The sequence below is a fragment of the Rattus norvegicus genome, chromosome 6 (genome assembly GCF_036323735.1).
Source record: "Rattus norvegicus strain BN/NHsdMcwi chromosome 6, GRCr8, whole genome shotgun sequence".
In the NCBI taxonomy this organism is placed as follows: Eukaryota; Metazoa; Chordata; class Mammalia; order Rodentia; family Muridae; genus Rattus; species Rattus norvegicus.
This window is the reverse complement of record NC_086024.1, coordinates 80,791,860-80,815,375: the sequence shown is the minus strand read 5'-3', so window position 1 is coordinate 80,815,375 and position 23,516 is coordinate 80,791,860. Positions and strand designations below refer to the sequence as shown.

The window sequence follows — 23,516 nt, the reverse complement described above, 5'->3', positions numbered from 1 at the left end:
TGGGGTCACTTAAGTATACTATGATAACATCTGCAAATAGTGATATTTTGACTTCTTCCCTTCCAATTTGTATCCCTTTTACCTACTTTCACTGTCTGATTGCTCTGGCTGACTCTAGCTTTTCTTGTGGTGTCCTTGATTGCTCGGGCTCCCTCATTCCTTCCCATCTCCCACTCTTCCACAAGACTCTCTGAGCTCTACCTACTGTTTGGCTCTGGGTCTCTGCATCTGTTTCCATTAGCTGCTGAATGAAGTCTCTCAGAAGAGTTATGCTAGGTTCCTGTAATAATCTATTTGTAATTATATAATTATACATGCAGTATAATGAAATTAACTTTTCCACAAAAATATAATCTATGTTATTTACCAAGTTTATGTTTTGCTCCCATGTTTTACTATGAATGAATCCCGTGACATGTTCTCTATATAAGAAATAATAAATGAGCAGTGCCTATGTGTCATGAAGTCTTGAGAGGCTACCTTTTCATATATTTAATATTCTCCATAACTCTATTATAATTGGATGACAGAAACAAAGGCTACTGGGAGAATTTGATCAGTGCCCCGCAGCTAGTGGGTTGTGGAGTTGAGATATAATGGTGGCCTAACAACCACAGTTCCTAATCTTTCTAACATATTGTGTTGCTTGAAAAAAGTACCAAGACCACTCTGCTTTCTGTCTGAATTGTTATGAGTCAGAATTATCCTTATAAACTGGATAATCTAGTGAAATGAGACAGAGAAGACTGACAGAACTAATTCCTCAAAGTTAGAAGCCAAGTGAATAGTTTGCATAGGAGCCACCTTTTCCCTTCAGTAGTAGGGATAGAGTCCAGGGCCTTGAGAAAGCAAGGCAAGTGATCTATAACTGCAATACAGCCCCGGATAGTTTTACTTTTTATTTGGAGACGGAGTCTGACTAACTGCTCAGGTTGGCTTTGAACTCATTCTGTAAGGCCAGGGGCTGGAGAGATGTCTCAGTGGTTAGGAACACTTGCAGTTGCAGCGGACCCAGGTTCAGCTCTCAGCATCCCCATCAAATGGCTTACAACCACAAGTACCTCTAGTTCCAGAGGATTCGATGTGCTCCTTCTTCTAGCCTCTGTGGGCATGTGCATGAAGGTGGTGCACATACAGACAAGCCAGCGCAAATGTATATGTAATAAATAAACAACAAGTTTGAACCATCGTATACTTGGAGGCATGAATCAGAGTTGCAGCAATGCAGATAGGAAGAAGGGGAGGATTGGAAAGGCATGTAGAACAAAGGCTCAGAAGTACTTAGTGACTTTTGCTGTAGAAGCTATTAAAGTAGGAGAGGCCAGAAGGTCAATTCCCATGGTATTGGTGACTAGGTAAACAGTAATATTCTGAGGCATAGAGGGGAAAGCAGCAGATTTCGGTTAGAAGCTCTGCCTATGAGGATTAGTTTTGTTTGACACTTGCAAACCTTAGGGCTTGGTGAGATGTGTATATGGGGATGTTAAGTAAATGCTTGGATACCAGAATTTATGATAATGGCTGATTTCTGTTTAGTCAACAAATATTTCATGAGTAATTAGGAGCAAAGTGAGAAAGATCACCTCATCAACAGATTATTAGCAAATGTTACAATGAAAGATTAAGCACAGCCATTAAGTAGCATCTAGTTTGGTATGGAAGCAGAGGAAAGACTTGCAAAGGTTACCATGTGATGCTTGAAGTAGTCTAAAAAAGGAATAAAATCACCTCAGAAAAGATGGTAGTGGGAAATGGGTAAGGATCATGTGTTAGTCATGGTTACTGTTGCTATGATGAAACACCGTGACCAAAAGCAACTTGGGGAGGAAAAGGTTTATTTAGTTTATATTTCCCCATCACTGTTCATAATCAAGAGAAGTCAGGACAGGAACATGGAGGCAGGAGCTGATGTAGGGGCCACAGACAGATGTTGGTTTATTGGCTTACTTTCCATGGCTTGCTCAGCCCGTTTTCTCACAGAATCTAGGACCAACCAGCCCAGACATAGCACCACCCACAATGGTCTGGGCCCTCCCCATCAATCACCAATTAAGAAGGTGTTTTACCAGCCTACAGACTAGGAAAGGAGCTTCACCAACCCTACATCTGACAGAGGACTAATATCCAAAATTTACAAAGAACTCAAGAAATTAGGCACCAACAACCCAAATAACCCAATTTAAAAATGGGGTACAGAGCTAAGCAGAGAATTCTCAAGAGAGGAATATCAAATGGCGGAGAAGCATCTAAAGAAATGTTCAAAGACCTTAGTTATGAAAGAAATGCAAATCAAAACAACTATGAAGTACCATCTCATACCCATCAGAATGGCTAAGATCAAAACATCAAGAGATAGTGATGGTATCTGCTGTTGAGGATGTAGAACTCCTCCATTGTTGGTAGGAGTGTAAACTTGTACAACCACTTGGGAAATCAATGTGGAGTTTCTCTAGAAAACTAGGAATAGTTCTACCTCGAGACCCATCTATACCACTCCTGGGCATATACTCAAAAGATGCTCCAACATCTTACAAAGAAACTTGCTCAACTATGTTCATAGCAACTTTATTTGTAGTAGCCAGAAACTGGAAACAACCTACATGTCCCTCAACTGAAGAATGGATAAAGAAAATGTGGTACATCTATACAATGACATACTTTTCAGCTATTAAAACCGAAGACATCATGAATTCTTCAGGCAAATGGATGAAATGTGATAATATGTCGAGTGAAGTAACCCAGTCCCAAAAGGATATGCATGGATGTAGTCACTTATAAGTGGATATTAACCCTAAAATACAGGTACTATGCTACACTCCACAGACCCAAAGAAGTTAAACAAGAAAGAAGGCCCAAGCGAGGATGACTGAATCTTACTTAGAAGGGGAATAAAATAATCGTAAGAGGCAGATGGAGGGAAGGAACTAGAGGGGAGGGGAAACGGGGGATTCAGGATCAGGTGTGAGGAAGGACAAGAGATGGCTAGATTGCCATGAAAATGAATGTGAATCTGTAACTGACAGGGGTGGGGAGGTGGGGGGAGGTATCTCCAGGACATGGCCTGGGACAAGGGAGGCACCTAAGAATCACTGAGGGTGGCCTTAGCTGTACTTACTACATTGGGGATATGTAACCTGAAGAGGCCACTCCTATATCCAGGCAGGAACCACGGTAGAGCAAAAGAGACACCAAACCAACAGAACTTTCCACCCCAAATTTATCCTGTTTATAAAAAATGCAGGCACAAGGGATGGAGCAGAGACTGAGGAAATGGTCTACCAATAACCAGCCCAATTTGAGACCCATCTTGTATGCAAATACCACTCCCTAACACTATTAATGATTCTATGTTAATGCCAGCAGATAGGAGTCTAGCATAGCTGTTCTTTGAGAGGCCCCACTTAGCTGCTGACTCAGACAGATGGAGATACCCACAATCAAACAGTGGATGGAGTTTGGGGACTCATGGAAGAATAGGAGGAAGGCTTGTGGGCCCAGAAGGGGATAGAAACTCTACAGGAAGACCAATAGAGTCAACTAAGCTGAACCCTTGAGGGTCTGTCTGAATCACCAACCAAAGAACAGACACAGATGGGACCTAGGCCTCCCTGTACATATGTAGCAGATGCAGCTTGTTCTTCATGTGGGTCCTGAACAACTGGAATAGGATCTATCCCAAAAGCTGTGGCCTGTGTGTGGGACATGTTCTTCTAGCTGGGCTGCCATGTCTCACCTAGACTTGACTTGCCAGGGTATTAGGATGCCCAGGGAGGCCCCGCCCTCTCAGAGAAGGGGAGGAGGATGGTAGAAGGATTGTGGGAGGGGGTGGCTGGGAGGGATGCAGTGAGTGGGATATAAAGTGAATACTTAAATAAAATTAAATTTAAAAAATGCCTTACACAGTTGGATCTTATGGAGGAGTTTTCTCATTTTCTCAATTGAGGTTCCCTTTTGTCAGACAATTCTAGCCTATGTCAAGTTGAAATATACTACCTAGCACTGATGAGCATTCCAGGCAGAGGAAATAATATTTATATAATTCTAGGCAGGAGAAATAATACACGAAGGAAATAATACATTCTTTATATAAATAATACATAGGAACAGTTAAGAAGAACTTCATGTGTAATAAGTACACCAGAGCTATGGTTTCTTGGGATGATGAACTACAAGGTGGGAGACAGGATGGCATGAGAGTAGCCAGGCAAGTCAGGGTAGGTTGCATTCTAGTTGCTACCAGAGCCACAGGAACAATGAAAAAATTCTAGAGCAGTGGTTCTCAATCTGTGGGTCATGAGTCCATTAGTGTCACACATCAGATCTCCTGCATATCAGATATTTACATTAGGATTCATGACAGTAGGAAAATTACAGTTATGAAGTAGGAATGAAAACAATTTTATGGTTGGAGTCATCACATGAGAAACTGTATTAAAGGGTCACAGAATTAGAAGGTTGAGAATCCCTGAATTAGAGGAAGAAATAAGAAAAAAGAGTAGAAGGGTGGGAAGGGGATAAACCAAAACGAAGTCAGTGTAGTATAAAATTTTGAGAAGAGTTTGAGAAAGCAGTCTGAGATGTAACAGATGACTTGCTGTCCTAGAATAATGCTTTAAGAAGGGAGTGATTGAGAGACACCACCGGACCCTGAAGGAAACAGACCGGATAAACAGTTCTCTGCACCCAAATCCCGTGGGAGGGAGAGCTAAACCTTCAGAGAGGCAGACAAGCCTGGGAAACCAGAAGAGACTGCTCCCTGCACACACATCTCGGACGCCAGAGGAAAAAGCCAAAGACCATCTGGAACCCTGGTGCACTGAAGCTCCCGGAAGGGGCGGCACAGGTCTTCCTGGTTGCTGCCGCTGCAGAGAGCCCCTGGGCAGCACCCCACGAGCGAACCTGAGCCTCGGGACAACAGGTAAGACCAAATTTTCTGCTGCAAGAAAGCTGCCTGGTGAGCTTGGGACACGGAAGCAGAATTTCTCTAGGAGGCACGGTCTGTGTTTACCGGAAGTCCCACACCCGCGGATCCCGGCCCGCAGCAGCTCTCTGCTCCCAGACCCGGTGAGAGAGAGACCCAACCGCCTGGTCAGGTGGGCACTCCTGAGGCTGCAGAGCGGAAGAGATCACCAACACTGCTCACCCCTGCCCACATCCCTGGCCCAAGAGGAAACTGTATAAGGCCTCTGGGCTCCCGTGGGGGAGGGCCCAGGAGCGGCAGGACTTCTGCGCCTGAGACACCACCGGACCCTGAAGGAAACAGACCGGATAAACAGTTCTCTGCACCCAAATCCCGTGGGAGGGAGAGCTAAACCTTCAGAGAGGCAGACAAGCCTGGGAAACCAGAAGAGACTGCTCCCTGCACACACATCTCGGACGCCAGAGGAAAAAGCCAAAGACCATCTGGAACCCTGGTGCACTGAAGCTCCTGGAAGGGGCGGCACAGGTCTTCCTGGTTGCTGCCGCTGCAGAGAGCCCCTGGGCAGCACCCCACGAGCGAACCTGAGCCTCGGGACCACAGGTAAGACCAAATTTTCTGCTGCAAGAAAGCTGCCTGGTGAACTCAAGACACAGGCCCACAAGAACAGCTGAAGACCTGTAGAGAGGAAAAACTACACGCCGGAAAGCAGAACACACTGTCCCCATAACTGACTGAAAGAGAGGAAAACAGGTCTACAGCACTCCTGACACACAGGCTTATAGGTCAGTCTAGCCACTGTCAGAAATAGCAGAACAAAGTAACACTAGAGATAATCTGATGGCGAGAGGCAAGCGCAGGAACCCAAGCAACAAAAACCAAGACTGCATGCCATCATCGGAGCCCAATTCTCCCGCCAAAACAAACATGGAATATCCAAACACACCAGAAAAGCAAGATCTAGTTTCAAAATCATATTTGATCATGATGCTGGAGGACTTCAAGAAAGACATGAACACACTTAGGGAAACACAGGAAATCATTAATAAACAAGTAGAGGCCTACAGAGAGGAATGGCAAAAATCCCTGAAAGAATTCCAGGAAAACACAATCAAACAGATGAAGGAATTAAAAATGGAAATAGAAGCAATCAAGAAAGAACACATGGAAACAACCCTGGATATAGAAAACCAAAAGAAGAGACAAGGAGCTGTAGATACAAGCTTCACCAACAGAATACAAGAGATGGAAGAGAGAATCTCAGGAGCAGAAGATTCCATAGAAATCATTGACTCAACTGTCAAAGATAATGTAAAGCGGAAAAAGCTACTGGTCCAAAACATACAGGAAATCCAGGACTCAATGAGAAGATCAAACCTAAGGATAATAGGTATAGAAGAGAGTGAAGACTCCCAGCTCAAAGGACCAGTAAATATCTTCAACAAAATCATAGAAGAAAACTTCCCTAACCTAAAAAAAGAGATACCCATAGGCATACAAGAAGCCTACAGAACTCCAAATAGATTGGACCAGAAAAGAAACACCTCCCGTCACATAATTGTCAAAACACCAAACGCACAAAATAAAGAAAGAATATTAAAAGCAGTAAGGGAAAAAGGTCAAGTAACATATAAAGGGAGACCTATCAGAATCACACCAGACTTCTCGCCAGAAACTATGAAGGCCAGAAGATCCTGGACTGATGTCATACAGACCCTAAGAGAACACAAATGCCAGCCCAGGTTACTGTATCCAGCAAAACTCTCAATTAACATTGATGGAGAAACCAAGATATTCCATGACAAAACCAAATTTACACAATATCTTTCTACAAATCCAGCACTACAAAGGATAATAAATGGTAAAGCCCAACATAAGGAGGCAAGCTATACCCTAGAAGAAGCAAGAAACTAATCGTCTTGGCAACAAAACAAAGAGAATGAAAGCACACAAACATAACCTCACATCCAAATATGAATATAACGGGAAGCAATAATCACTATTCCTTAATATCTCTCAATATCAATGGCCTCAACTCCCCAATAAAAAGACATAGATTAACAAACTGGATACGCAACGAGGACCCTGCATTCTGCTGCCTACAGGAAACACACCTCAGAGACAAAGACAGACACTACCTCAGAGTGAAAGGCTGGAAAACAACTTTCCAAGCAAATGGTCAGAAGAAGCAAGCTGGAGTAGCCATTCTAATATCAAATAAAATCAATTTCCAACTAAAAGTCATCAAAAAAGATAAGGAAGGACACTTCATATTCATCAAAGGAAAAATCCACCAAGATGAACTCTCAATCCTAAATATCTATGCCCCAAATACAAGGGCACCTACATACGTAAAAGAAACCTTACTAAAGCTCAAAACACACATTGCACCTCACACAATAATAGTGGGAGATTTCAACACCCCACTCTCATCAATGGACAGATCATGGAAACAGAAATTAAACAGTGATGTCGACAGACTAAGAGAAGTCATGAGCCAAATGGACTTAACGGATATTTATAGAACATTCTATCCTAAAGCAAAAGGATATACCTTCTTCTCAGCTCCTCATGGTACTTTCTCCAAAATTGACCATATAATTGGTCAAAAAACGGGCCTCAACAGGTACAGAAAGATAGAAATAATCCCATGCGTGCTATCGGACCACCACGGCCTAAAACTGGTCTTCAATAACAATAAGGGAAGAATGCCCACATATACGTGGAAATTGAACAATGCTCTACTCAATGATAACCTGGTCAAGGAAGAAATAAAGAAAGAAATTAAAAACTTTTTAGAATTTAATGAAAATGAAGATACAACATACTCAAACTTATGGGACACAATGAAAGCTGTGCTAAGAGGAAAACTCATAGCGCTGAGTGCCTGCAGAAAGAAACAGGAAAGAGCATATGTCAGCAGCTTGACAGCACACCTAAAAGCTCTAGAACAAAAAGAAGCAAATACACCCAGGAGGAGTAGAAGGCAGGAAATAATCAAACTCAGAGCTGAAATCAACCAAGTAGAAACAAAAAGGACCATAGAAAGAATCAACAGGACCAAAAGTTGGTTCTTTGAGAAAATCAACAAGATAGATAAACCCTTAGCCAGACTAACGAGAGGACACAGAGAGTGCGTCCAAATTAACAAAATCAGAAATGAAAAGGGAGACATAACTACAGATTCAGAGGAAATTCAAAAAATCATCACATCTTACTATAAAAACCTATATTCAACAAAATTTGAAAATCTTCAGGAAATGGACTATTTCCTAGACAGATACCAGGTATCAAAGTTAAATCAGGAACAGATAAACCAGTTAAACAACCCCATAACTCCTAAGGAAATAGAAGCAGTCATTAAAGGTCTCCCAACCAAAAAGAGCCCAGGTCCAGATGGGTTTAGTGCAGAATTCTATCAAACCTTCATAGAAGACCTCATACCAATATTATCCAAACTATTCCACAAAATTGAAACAGATGGAGCCCTACCGAATTCCTTCTACGAATCTACAATTACTCTTATACCTAAACCACACAAAGACACAACAAAGAAAGAGAACTTCAGACCAATTTCCCTTATGAATATCGACGCAAAAATACTCAATAAAATTCTGGCAAACCGAATTCAAGAGCACATCAAAACAATCATCCACCATGATCAAGTAGGCTTCATCCCAGGCATGCAGGGATGGTTTAATATACGGAAAACCATCAACGTGATCCATTATATAAACAAACTGAAAGAACAGAACCACATGATCATTTCATTAGATGCTGAGAAAGCATTTGACAAAATTCAACACCCCTTCATGATAAAAGTCCTGGAAAGAATAGGAATTCAAGGCCCATACCTAAACATAGTAAAAGCCATATACAGCAAACCAGTTGCTAACATTAAACTAAATGGAGAGAAACTTGAAGCAATCCCACTAAAATCAGGGACTAGACAAGGCTGCCCACTCTCTCCCTACTTATTCAATATAGTTCTTGAAGTTCTAGCCAGAGCAATCAGACAACAAAAGGAGATCAAAGGGATACAGATCGGAAAAGAAGAGGTCAAAATATCACTATTTGCAGATGATATGATAGTATATTTAAGTGATCCCAAAAGTTCCACCAGAGAACTACTAAAGCTGATAAACAACTTCAGCAAAGTGGCTGGGTATAAAATTAACTCAAATAAATCAGTTGCCTTCCTCTATACAAAAGAGAAACAAGCCGAGAAAGAAATTAGGGAAACGACACCCTTCATAATAGACCCAAATAATATAAAGTACCTCGGTGTGACTTTAACCAAGCAAGTAAAAGATCTGTACAATAAGAACTTCAAGACACTGAGGAAAGAAATTGAAGAAGACCTCAGAAGATGGAAAGATCTCCCATGCTCATGGATTGGCAGGATTAATATAGTAAAAATGGCCATTTTACCAAAATCAATCTACAGATTCAATGCAATCCCCATCAAAATACCAATCCAATTCTTCAAAGAGTTAGACAGAACAATTTGCAAATTCATCTGGAATAACAAAAAACCCAGGATAGCTAAAGCTATCCTCAACAATAAAAGGACTTCAGGGGGAATCACTATCCCTGAACTCAAGCAGTATTACAGAGCAATAGTGATAAAAACTGCATGGTATTGGTACAGAGACAGACAGATAGACCAATGGAATAGAATTGAAGACCCAGAAATGAACCCACACACCTATGGTCACTTGATTTTTGACAAAGGAGCCAAAACCATCCAATGGAAAAAAGATAGCATTTTCAGCAAATGGTGCTGGTTCAACTGGAGGGCAACATGTAGAAGAATGCAGATCGATCCATGCTTATCACCCTGTACAAAGCTTAAGTCGAAGTGGATCAAGGACCTCCACATCAAACCAGACACACTCAAACTAATAGAAGAAAAACTAGGGAAGCATCTGGAACACATGGGCACTGGAAAAAATTTCCTGAACAAAACACCAATGGCTTATGCTCTAAGATCAAGAATTGACAAATGGGATCTCATAAAACTGCAAAGCTTCTGTAAGGCAAAGGACACTGTGGTTAGGACAAAACGGCAACCAACAGATTGGGAAAAGATCTTTACCAACCCTACAACAGATAGAGGCCTTATATCCAAAATATACAAAGAACTCAAGAAGTTAGACCACAGGGAAACAAATAACCCTATTAAAAAATGGGGTTCAGAGCTAAACAAAGAATTCACAGCTGAGGAATGCCGAATGGCTGAGAAACACCTAAAGAAATGTTCAACATCTTTAGTCATAAGGGAAATGCAAATCAAAACAACCCTGAGATTTCACCTCACACCAGTGCGATTGGCTAAGATCAAAAACTCAGGTGACAGCAGATGCTGGCGAGGTTGTGGAGAAAGAGGAACACTCCTCCATTGTTGGTGGGATTGCAGACTGGTAAAACCATTCTGGAAATCAGTCTGGAGGTTCCTCAGAAAATTGGACATTGAACTGCCTGAGGATCCAGCTATACCTCTCTTGGGCATATACCCAAAAGATGCCTCAACATATAAAAGAGACACGTGCTCCACTATGTTCATCGCAGCCTTATTTATAATAGCCCGAAAATGGAAAGAACCCAGATGCCCTTCAACAGAGGAATGGATACAGAAAATGTGGTACATCTACACAATGGAATACTACTCAGCTATCAAAAACAACGAGTTTATGAAATTCGTAGGCAAATGGTTGGAACTGGAAAATATCATCCTGAGTGAACCAACCCAATCACAGAAAGACATACATGGTATGCACTCATTGATAAGTGGCTATTAGCCCAAATGCTTGAATTACCCTAGATCCCTAGAACAAACGAAACTCAAGACGGATGATCAAAATGTGAATGCTTCACTCCTTCTTTAAATGAGGAAAAAGAATACCCTTGGCAGGGAAGGGAGAGGCAAAGATTAAAACAGAGACTGAAGGAACACCCATTCAGAGCCTGTCCCACATTTGGCCCATACATATACAGCCACCCAATTGGACTAGATGGATGAAGCAAAGAAGTGCAGACCGACAGGAGCCGGATGTAGATCGCTCCTGAGAGACACAGCCAGAATACAGCAAATACAGAGGCGAATGCCAGCAGCAAACCACTGAACTGAGAATAGGTCCCCTATTGAAGGAATCAGAGAAAGAACTGGAAGAGCTTGAAGGGGCTCGAGACCCCAAAAGTACAACAATGCCAAGCAACCAGAGCTTCCAGGGACTAAGCCACTACCTAAAGACTATACATGGACTGACCCTGGACTCTGACCCCATAGGTAGCAATGAATATCCTAGTAAGAGCACCAGTGGAAGGGGAAGCCCTGGGTCTTGCTAAGACTGAACCCCCAGTGAACTAGTCTATGGGGGGAGGGCGGCAATGGTGGGAGGGTTGGGAGGGGAACACCCATAAGGAAGGGGAGGGGGAGGGGGATGTTTGCCCGGAAACCGGGAAAGGGAATAACACTCGAAATGTATATAAGAAATACTCAAGTTAATAAAAAAAAAAAACAAAAAAAAAAGAAGGGAGTGATTATTAAAGGAAGCTGAAGTAGTCCAGCATGGTGGTACATGGCTTTTATTTCAGCACTTGGAAGACAGAGGCAGGTGAATCTTGGTGAGTTCAAGGCCACCTTAGTCTGCATAAGCAAGTTCCAGGCCAGCCAAGGCCATAAAGTGAGACCCTGCCTCAAAACAACAAAACGAACAAACAAGAACACACAAACAGACAACACAAACAGGGTTGAAATCAAATGCCTATTTATTTAACAGAGAAAATGTCAACCGTTTCGGTATTGTTTAATGGTTGTCCAGTTAAGAGGAAGCATGACCAGAATATGAAAACTGAAAAGCCAAGATTGTAACCCCTGGAGAATGCTGTAACTGGAAGACATTAATACACCCGTGGGTCATAGGAAAGGAGAGCATGAAGAGATTTAAAGTGTCAGGGAGAAAGATGATACTGTCTAAGGCAGGGCGTCATAGCAGGGTGACTCTGTGGTGTCATAGCAGGATTTGTAGGATAATCTCTGGAAAAATGACTAGACAGTTGTCCCTGGGGACTAACAGGAAAGAGTTGCAGATACAGCTGTGGACAATTTTGTAGGTGTGAAGGAAAAACATTGTCAGAAACCATGGCAGTTTGAGTCAGTTTTCCCCATGGAGTAGGAGACACAGGTCTCAGGTGAAGCACAGAGGGGAATGTCTGGGAAAGGACAGGGAGAGTTCAACGGAGTGCGTGCATGCGGGAGATGATCAGGGACATGTGACGGGATCTTCAGGTGGGGCCTGTGACCTGTCTCTATCCGGTTAGAGACTGCAGTTTTGTAGAAGACATTGGCCACTATATTTGCGTGACTTTTATTTCCCTATCAGCTCTTCAATTGGGAGTGGAGGTGGGAAGAGGGAATGATGGGAATAATTCAGACTATGACTTGTCCATCAAGAAGGCTTAGACAGCCCTGAGTATAAGGAGACTGAGGTGTCTGGGGAGGAAAGTGACTCAACCCAGAATCCATGTTTGTTTAAAGAAATCGAGTCTATAACGTCTTACTAGTCCAGGGGGTTGGAGGTTGGGGGAGATGGAGGAGGCAAGGACCTGGTCCCTTCGTTTGTGTTGAGGCTAACAAACAAGCCAGAATAGGACAGAACAAAACAAACAGAAAAAGAAGAGCCAAAGATAAGGCACAAGAAAGGTAGACACACACTTGAACACGTCGAAATGCCATAACAACACACAACCAGAGAGCATATTTCAGAAGCAAGATACCTGTGTTGTAGAAATGTCCAGACAGAGCATTACAAGCCCCAAACAAACAAACAAACAAATGAACCCCTTCAGTAAGGCCACAGAGTTCATTTTATGTTAGCCATCTACCTCAGGGCACGGGGCCTGCCCTTGGATCACATTGGAGGGAACTGATTTTTCATTCGCAAGTTGTTATCAAGTTGAAACAGCTTCTGGTGAGGGATGCAGGCTGTGCCTACTTCCTCTCCACAAGGTAAGAAAGAGCATCGCACATTTCACAGCACCACAATAGACACATGGCATTCTTCAATACCACTAATACCCATAGTAGGCAGGGCACCAAAGCTAAGTCCATTTCCTATTTAAAAGAACAGTAACTGTTGTTTGAGACAGGGTCTCTATGCAGCCCTGGTTGGCCTGGAATTGGCTGTGTAGACCAGGTTGGCTTCCAACTAACAGAGATCCACCACAACTGGCTAACATGTGCTACTTTTATTTAAACTTAAAAAAAACAGGCCTTGGATTGTAGAGATGGTTCACCAGTTAAGAGCACTGACTGCTCTTCCAGAGGTCCTGAGTTCAATTCCCAGCAACCACATGGTACCTTACAACCATCTGTAATGAGATCTGATGCCCTTTTCTGGTGTGTCTGAAGACAGCCACAGTGTACTCATATACGTAAAATAAATAAATAACTCTTAAAAAATAGATCTCAGTAATAAATCATAATAATATAACATATATTTAGATGAACAATAACCATGTTAGACACATAACAAAGGAAGCTAGGGACTGACTGAAGCTCTACTTGCTTATCTAGTATCTCTAGAATAACTGAATTTCAAACTTTAGATCTTTGTGATTTATCCAGGAATGATATTTGTAACTGAGGGGCCTAAGTTGCTTACTAGAATCCAGTTAAGTCTATGAAGTAGTAGTGTAGTGGATGTTACCACTAGGAAAGTTCTTAATAGAAGATCATTGAGTTATTTTGCTTAAGCTTCCACATCAGAATGTGGCTGAGACAATGTAGGTAGTAGAGATCAAGGAAACTTATTAGGCTCTTTTCTTTTGTCTATCAGAGAATATCTGACCCATACTTAGGAGTCCCATGAAAACCCAGCATTAGGGACGAACCCCTGGTGCATGTATTCCGTTCACTGCATAGTTAAATTCTCATGTCATGGCTTATAATTTTGATAATCAGCCCTTAGATTGGTTTTAAAGTAAAAGACAGCAAAGCATTTGGTAGGTATGTTAGCATATCCTGCTTATAATCTTAGTAGTTAGAAGGCCGAGGCAGGAGGATTTCAAGTTCAAGGACAATCTTGTCTCCGTAGTTTGGTTCTGCCTGAGAGACAAACAACAACAAACGACAAAACCACTACTTAATGAGAAGACATATAGTAAATATTCTAAGTTCTTGGAGCCTTTGAAGAAGGGCATCAGGCAATGGAACAGTCATTCAGAAGAATACAGGTTGGGAGGAAGGAGTTAGAGGAAGCTTTACCCCAAGAGCTAAGCCAAGGTGGGCCTTTTTGTAACAGGAAGAATTTAGCTTATATTGTAACAGTGATGTACAAATGTTAAAAACCAATTCCTCTGTTTAATTTCAGACTTATCCAGAGATAAAGAGAGAGAAGAAAGAGGAGGAAGAAGAGAAGGAGAAGGAATCATTCTTTTGAGAGAGAGATTGGAGTAAAACATACCAGGCATACAGACAGAATGAAAAGCAAATTGGTAATCTTTTAACTATTTCATTATTTTTTTAATATTTCTAAGAAATGAAACAAAGTTATGCTAGTGGTATTTTTCAAAAGGGGTGCGGTTTGTTCCCCTTTTCTCTTTCCATTTTCTAGCTTTTCTGTTTTGCCCCTGACATCCAGCTTCTGGGATAACCCACATGAACATCTGTGTAAGACACAACTAACAGCATATAGAAAACATTTAATTCTTTTAAAAAGATATGCAGGTGTGTGTGTGTGTGTGTGTGTGTGTGTGTGTGTGTGCGCGCGCGAGCGCACGCGCGTGTCTTTCTTGCAAGTGTCTTTCTTATGGAGGAAGAGTTGTGGCGGGGCGGAAAGACTAACATTTCAGAGTTTTCTAAGTTCACCCTCCCCTGCCAATTTCTGATTTTTATATGCTACTTGTAAATGTAATTTCCATTCTTTAATATCCATTCACTTCACTGCTAATACTTTTTGAGCACCATAGGTGACTCGAAATTAAATCACATACATCCTTCTTTTATGCATTAAAGTGTTAGTATTGAGGATTAATGAGCTTTACTCTCAGTACCTGGATTATTCTTTGGAAGTTAGTGGCATCAGGACATATTAACTCTTTCAAGCAAAGAAATAAACTTTGCAAGAGATGAGAATCTGAACTGTGAAATATACTAATACGTTCAGCAGTGGGAAATGAATCAGAGACATGGCCTTTTCCTTTTGACTTCTTTGAAACTTAGAGCACGGGTACTAATAACAATATACAGTTCTTTATATTCTAGAAACTTCCTTTATATTGGCAATAAAGATAAATAAAGCCCTTACATAGTTACAGGATTCTCCAGACCTGGACTTAGAGGCAGTGGTGAGCTCCCTGACGTGGATGGTAGAGCCCAAACTGAGGCCCTCCACATGAACATAATACATTCTTACCCTGAGGAAGGACACTTTATAAAGGCATTTTAAACTATTGTGATGATGATGATGATGATGATGATGATGATGATGATGATGATGATGATGATGATGATGATTACATTTCAGACAGAATCTAACTCTTTAGGCTGGCCTTGAATTTACAGAGATCCACCAGTGTCTGCCTCCCCATTGCTGGGATTAAAGCCATGCACCACTATGCCTGGCAAAATACTCTTTTATTCTAACAAAAGTAATTCTTTGTTTGTTTGAGACAGGGTTTCTCTGTTTAGTCCTGGCTGTCCTGGAACTCCCTCTGTAGACCAGGTTGGCCTCAGACTCAGAGATCAGCCTGCCTCTGCCTCCTGAGTACTGACATTAAAGGCGTGCACCACCACTGCCTGATTAACGAGAAATCATTCTTAACTGGGTACAAAGAGGGTGCTTTAAACGTGTCTCAAGATAGAAATCCTTAGTTTAAAAATAATACTTTATAAAGTAGAATGCATGAACGTTGTAATTTATTGTTGCTTTTAGGTTAGTTCAGTCTTAGCCAATATGGAATGTCTGCCTCTTCAGGTATGTGTTTTGTTTCCCTATGTGAAGAAAAAGTGTCATGAGTGAGTCTCCCAGGCGGCACCAATAAACAGTGGCTATGCATTTCTGCTAGCCGCCCATCTGCGTCCTCTACCTTTGCGACAGAATAATTAGTAAATTTTCTTCTACATGAGGATATCAGCTTTCTATTTCTAAACTTTTAAATATTCACACTCCAGCCTGGTTCAGACATTTCTACCCAATATGAATGATATCAGCTCAGGAGCTGATCTGCTGTTTGCCTAGCAGAGGAGTTACATATTGCCTTTAGAAGAATGACACCTCAAGCCGCAGCCTTGACTTCTGGCTGTCTTTGAATGGCTTGACGCGGCTCTAAAGCACGAGCTTTATGATTCCGAATAACTTTGGACATTCTGACTTGTCGCACTACACTCCATGGAGAGTTTAATTATGTGGGAAGTGGGGTTATATAATCTAAATTGCTATCATTCCAGACAAACTCTCATGGGTATTTATATTATTCCCTGAGAAGAATCTGTTGAAGCCTTTCCCTTCTTTGGCTGTTCAGTTTCTGGAAGCCAATTTTGATGAGTTTTATATCTGCTACCTGGCAGTACTGTTCTCAAACTTAATATTTTTTCTCATAAGTTTATAAGTTGGGGTTACACAGAAAGAAAATGAAATTAGATCTTCGCACTGAACTAAAGACATTCTATTAATGGCATGGTGTTTTTTCTATCCTTTAGGGAGAGAATCTTAAAACCCTGATTTCTTTACCCTGCACATCTTTTTGGTCACTAAGTCGTATTTTCTCTGTAGTGCTTCTAATATCAATCTCTTTCTCCTGCTCTCACTACTTCCAGTCCATGCCAGATCATCATCTATCTGTTTTCTCATACTGCTTTGCTACAATCACTTTTTAGCTGGTATTTTTACTTCTACCATCAATGTGTTTTAGCTAATCTTCCAATAAAAGGCTGGCTGATGTCCCTTGATCGCTATGATCGATCATCTATTATTGTAATTGCATAATCATTTAAAAATCACTCAATAATGGCTCTTACCCCTATCACATGAAATTGAGTTCATTTGCATATTTTGAAACTCTGGGTAACTCAGCCAAGCCTTGTCATTTACAGGAACCCCTGCTTTTGTCAGGTGACCTCTGAACTTTTCTCATTATATTCAGACTTGGACCTAACTTTACTCATGTGACTTGTTTCTGTATTATCCTCTCTTCCTGTTCTGCTAACTCACACCATATCCACTCTATAGGGTATGTTTGCTCTCATTGAAGCTTTTATTCCCCTGTTATCTATACTGAAAATGGAAAAGGAGACAGCACCAGTGTATCTACATGATAGTAAACGAATGAGGTGGAAGATACAGCACCAGTACCATATGTATGTACAAGACCAGATTCTACTTAAGTCAGTCATTTCATCTGCAAAAACCAGTGCTTTCTTAAAGATTCAGTACAGTGTGTACTAAATGTAGCAGTGTGTAGGAAAAAATCCTCCTAAGAATGTTTTTGCTTAGGAATATTGATTCTATAAACCGAGAGCAAAAGAAGTATGTCACACTTTTAGTATACTTCACTACATTTAGTACATTAACAATACATGGCATGATTTGTGTACATTATATGCACATGCAGGTGTTCTCACATATGAATGCACTTGTGGAGGTCAAAAGTTGACAACTGGCTATCTTCCTCAATTATCTTTTTTTTTTTTAATTTTCTTTTTTTCGGAGCTGGGGCCCGAACCCAGGGCCTTGCGCTTGCTAGTCAAGTGCTCTACCACTGAGCTAAATCCCCAACCCCTCAATTACCTTATTTTTATTTAAAATTTTATTTTTAGATTTCATGTGTATGGGTGTTTGCTTGTATATATGTATGTATGTGTGTGTGTTTGCGTGTGTGTGTGTGTGAGTGTATGTATGTATGTATGTATGTATGTATGTATGTATGTACACCACTGAGTACTCAATACCCACAGAGGCCAGAAGAGGGCCTGGGCTTCTCTGAAACTGGAATTACAGATGGTTGTGAGCTGGGAACTGAACCTAGGTTCTTAGCAAGAGTAACAAGTGTTATTAACTATGGCACCATCTCTCTAGCCCTTCTATTTAGTCTACAGGGTCTCTCACTGAACCTAGAACTTACTGTCGAAGCTAGGCTTGCTAGCCAGCAAGCCTCTGGGATCTGTCCTTCCTTAAGATCTAGTGTTTCAAATAGCCACCACATCAAGCTATTTATGTGGGTGGTGGGGATCAGAACTCAAGTTCAGATGCTTGTGCTGCCAGAACTTTACAGAATGGGCCATCTTCCCAGTCCCAGGATATGATTTTTGATAAACTGTATTTATGCTTAGTAATCACATAACGGACTTGAAAGTCAACCCCAAATTTATTGACCCTCCTACACTGTCCCATGATTTTCACTAAAATAAGACAGCTTTCCAAAATGTGATGTTTTAAGTTTCATTATCAAGTGTATTCAAGGTAGTATTCAATTATGAAATAGGAAGAAAAGTATGACAAGCTCTGAAAAAAATGGAGTTATTCATATGTCCCCTTTCAGCAAAGTGCTTTCAAATGAGTAATATTTACAGTGCTATTTTCATGTACCTAGAGATTTAAATCATCCACATTAACTGGTCATATGCATTAAAGATGACTCTCCATGAAGCAAATTACTAACTCCTTCCTAAGCATTCACCTTCTGTCCAAAGATTTCGGGGCAGCTCTTAGTAGAGCACACACACTGCCTTTTCTTAGTTCATGGCTTTCTGGTCTTGTATGCATGTATGTGTATATTACTGCTATATATATATATATATATATACATATATATATATATATATATATATATGTGTGTGTGTGTGTGTGTGTATACCTGGCATTTGTTTTGAAATGCCCTACCTACCAAAGCCACTACCTAACAAAGGCCACTTAAACACAAAAATTATAACAACCTTTCCAAGTATTTAATATTTCTCTCAGTCAAGAGAAACACAATTATAACTACTAATATAGACAACGAGAGGCAAATAAAAGAGAAGAACACATCCTCTCATTTCGCTCTTCCTTTCCACAGGTTTGCCATGTTGCTTTACTGACAGAGAATGCAGCTCCACAGTCACATCTGACTGTTACAATACTTACATCAGCCAAGGCACTGTGTGGGCTTTGTACTTTAACTGCCAGGCATTCACCAGAAAGATTGAGGAGCACGTGGTATGCCTAGGTGGAAGAACGGACCGTCATTTTTAAGACAACAAAGGCCCCACACCATTCTGTACTGAGCGTTTACAACAGGCAAGAAGTGCCTTGCATTTGGCTAGATCGCCTTTCCAGTCAAGGCTGTGCCTCAGGTGCCATCTTTTAATCTGACAAACGGAACCAGCCAAATGTGGCATCGCAGGGCTCAGCTCTTTCATTGTGTCTTGATCCTATTTGTTTTATCCTTTAAGGATATTTGCTTTGGAAGAGACACCTCATGGCTGAAGAACGATGACTAAACAGCTTATTTGCTAAGAGCAACCAATCTGAACTGGCATTAAAGTATGAGAACAATTATCTATTGACCTCTAATTAATAAAAGTGATTTGGCAAAGAAGGAAGTACACCAAGCTTCTGTTTACACAGTGGCCCAATGCCTTTTAAAGTAATACATTTAATAAGAATAACTTAGATGAGCAGCTTAAAAGAAGACATTTAGTCTCAGTTATTATAAATTACTACAATTTCACAAATACTTCTGAAACCAACAGAAAAGCAGCTCTGTCAAACACATACCACCCTCATCTTCCTCCTCTTCCACCACCACCACCATCACTAAAACCCATGGAAGGGGTGGGTGGAAATATTGGCCAGCAGCTAGAAAGTGCAACTGTTCTTGTAGAGGACTCCAGTTCAGTTCCCTGCAACTAGGTAGGCTGGCTCACGGGCGACCATGACTCTGGCTCCAGGAGGTCCTCTTTGGCTTCGGTGGGCACCTGCACTCATGAGCACATACTCTTCCCACACCACATACACACAATTAAAAAACATTTAGAAACAAGAAAAATGCTTACAGGTCTATAATGGAATTATTTACTAATAAAGAGTTCCAACAAATCAATGACAAATTCATTCACAGTTCAAAGAAAAATGTAAAAGGGTCATCAACAGGCAAGTCACATAAAAACAAAAGTAGTCAGTAAACATATTCAACTGCCAAGCCTTATTAAAGAGATGCATATCACATCGAAACACATTTTTACCAAAGAGTTGAAAGGTTTAACAATTCACTAAATAGGGAGAAGGCTTGGGTAAGAAGCTTTCTCTTAGATAGGTTGTTTTCCAAACTTTTTTTTTTAAAAAAAAGAACAATTTGTAATATTTAGCAAACTTTAAAACCACATATCCTTTGACCCTTAGGACCTTTATTCCTCAGAATCTATCCTATAGATCTATCATCAGATATATTATATATGTGAATGGCTGTTCATTTCCAGAACTGTTTATAATATAAACTTAAAAATCTAAAATAATTTTCTCATGGGACTCGCTTTCTCCTCTGCAGATGGTATCTCTAAAGGGTACAGGTTAGTATTCAAGCTGTACTTTTGCTTTACTTTGGAACTAGGATTGAACTCAGAGCCTTCAGTATGTGGAGCACGCACTGTACCCCCAAATGACACTATTAACTGGCAAAGATTCCAGAGTCAATATAGTTACAGCACGTGTTTTTGGATTCAGTTGTTTGCATACAGTTTGCCTAAAACTGATTCAGAGATAAAAATTTGTCCAGTATAATAAGGAATTACTGAAGTATCAGTCATAGAATGCCTGAGCCTACTTAGTAAGCTGGAAAACGAGCTCTCAGAATGGTATCCCATAATAACAAGAGGCAGAAAATTTCAGGGCCAGATCAGAATGCTGTCTTGAAAAAAGTCATCAGGACTCATAAGTCTGTAACAAAAATTATTAGGTTTTATAATTGTATACTTTGCACATGGTAGGAGAATAGTTGCTCAGTATTTTAAGCATTCTGTCAATTAATAGACAGCAAACTGCTATATCCCCTCTCTTGAAAAATATTTTATTTAAAGATATGTAAAGAAATCTTTAACATTTATCTGCATTATGTAGAAGATACATTTTTAAGCAACTTATTCCTTTAATAACATATCCTAATAGAATAAATTAAGGTAATTTACTTGGCTTTTGTATGTATTTTTGGTTAATAATAAAACTGTCTATAAGTATACATGTTATTTGGTGTGTGTCGTATGTGCTTATCCACATGTATGTGGGGGAGGGGTACACAGATGTTCATGTACATGTGAAAGATACATGTCAACCTTAGAAGCTATCCACCTCATCTATCCATCTACCTATCTATCCATTGGTCTGTCTGTATGTCTGTCTGGCTATCTATCTTTCTATCTATGTATTTAAGGCAAGGTCTTTCACTGGGTCCACTGATTCAGGTAGGCTGTCTGGTGAACAAACCTTGAGATCCTCTTCTCTCTTCCTTCTTGAACTGGGATTACAAGTCTGCATCCCACATTTGGATATTTAAATGAGGGAATGAATTTGGGACCCTGTGTTTGTGTAAGCACTTTAACAACTGAGTTATTGCCCCAGCTCCAAACTATATTTTTGAGTACTGTAAGTAGCATTTTAAAAACACATTACTAATATAGCTGTTGCCCAGCAGTGGGAATATGGAACCTATCCAGGAGAAGGAAGAGACCACCTCCAGTAGTCAAATAGACCCCCAGTGGAGAGATTCAGACACCAATCCAGGTACAAAACATTTGACCCCAAATTGCTCCTGTCTGAAACAAATGTAAGGAGAAAAGTGGAGCAGAGACTGAAGGAATGGCCAACTAGTGACTATTGGAACTACTGCCCCATGGGCAGGCACCGATCCCTGACACTGTTACTGAAGCTATGTTGTGCTTGCAGTCAGGAGCTTAGAATGGCTGTCCTCTGAGAGGCTCTATCAGCAGCTAACTGAGACAGAGCAGACAGAGCCAAGGATGTGATGGAGGTTGGAAGAATTAGAGAAAGGATTGCAGGAACTGAAAGTGATGGCAACCCCATAGAAAGACCAATAGTGTCAACTAACTTGGGCCCTGGGAGCGCCTAGAGACTGAGTCAGGAAGGAAGGAACACATAGAGGCTGGCCCAAACCTCTTAAACCCACTACTGCTTTGTCTGGCCTCAGTGGGAGAGGATGTGGCTAATCCTGTAGAGATTCCATAGGGTGGGGGGACACTGGGGGATGCACTATCCTCTCAGAGGCAAAGGGGATGGGGGATGGGGGTGGGGAAGAACTCTACTAGGGGGTGACCAGTACAGGAGGGCAACAATCGGATTGTAAATAAATAAAATAATAATAAAAATTAATTATGAACCACAAAAAAGACCAGCAGGACAAGATATTCTGAAAGGTGTAATAGTGTTTCTTCATTTTGGGGTCAACCAGCAGTTACCTAATTCGATTTAAGGCTGGCTTAACAGGAAAGAATTCATGCTTGATACTGTGAACAGGGCCAACTACCCACAGCTGGTGAGGGCCTGGAACCTAGAGAAGCCACTGTGGCCACTTAATTACTCACCACAGTCCCAGGACTCAGCATCTCCCTCTGAGGCAGACAGCATAGATGGGTGGGTGGACTGGGGTATAACTTCGGAGAGACAGGGACAGGAGGATCAGGTGGGGAGGGAGAGGAGAGATGAGGTTGAGGTGGAGAATGCAGTGAAAGACAGAATTGAGGGATATCTGAAGGGTGTTATGGAAACCAAGTGCAGTGAAACTCCAAATGAAGGCTCCAAATGATGATGTATTCACAATCAGCCATCTCTTGTCACCAAATGAAGCTTCCAGTCCTGGGACTGGGTTACAGCCAATTGAGATACTGCATTAGATCTGGATGGGTGGGGATCTGGGGGTGGAACTGGGAGAAGCAGAAGAGAAAGCTGAAACCAGGATATACTGGATAAGAGAAGAATTTATTTTCAATTAAAGGGAGAAAAGTTAAAAAAAAAGAAGAATGTGCTAAAATTGACAAAAAGGTTGGGAAAAACTACACAATGAAAATTCTAAGTTTTTTCTTTTTAATGTGCATGAGTGTTTGGCTTGCATGTACAGTCATAGAAGACAAAAGAAATCATTGAATCCCCTAGAACTGGAGTTACAGAGGTTGTGACCAATGATGTGGGTACTGGGATTTGAACGAGGGTCCTCTGGAAGAGCAGTCAGTGCTAAGTCATCTCACCAGCCCCAATCAAAGATCACTGTAAAATTATGTAATATAATAATTCAGAGGTCACAAAGTGAAAGAAAAGTCATCTGTTTTGAGGTCTGTTTTTGAAGCAGAAGAATAAAGTTGTGTTAATATTTTTTTCTCTTTAAAAAGGAACAGCTTAAAGATTTCTGGATGTATAGCAACAGGGGAAGTAAAACTGGGGTAAAGATGAGAGGCTGTGTATTACTCAAGTCTCCAGTTGGTTAGATTATTATGAAGTAGAAACGGCCAGCTAACACATGGGTTTTCAGTAATCTTTTCTTTTATTAGTCATATGTTTAATTATCATTATTCTAATTTTTAAAAGGACTATTTCTTGTATTATTTTATGTG

The 23,516-nt window shown here is 40.9% G+C and overlaps 1 protein-coding gene across 7 annotated transcripts in view; it reads right to left on the bottom strand.

Annotated features, from left to right (window-relative positions):
- Mipol1 (mirror-image polydactyly 1) overlaps positions 1 to 23,516 on the bottom strand; it is a 335,084-nt gene that overhangs the window by 10,038 nt on the left and 301,530 nt on the right. For 6 of the 7 annotated variants that reach the window (XM_008764677.3, XM_039113186.2, XM_039113190.2 and 3 more), the window contains one exon: positions 19,045 to 19,122. The exons of the other annotated variant lie outside the window; for it this stretch is intronic. In XM_008764677.3, the coding sequence (XP_008762899.1) occupies positions 19,045 to 19,122 (78 nt within the window). The remainder of the gene's footprint in view (positions 1 to 19,044; positions 19,123 to 23,516) is intronic. 7 annotated transcript variants of the gene reach the window in all.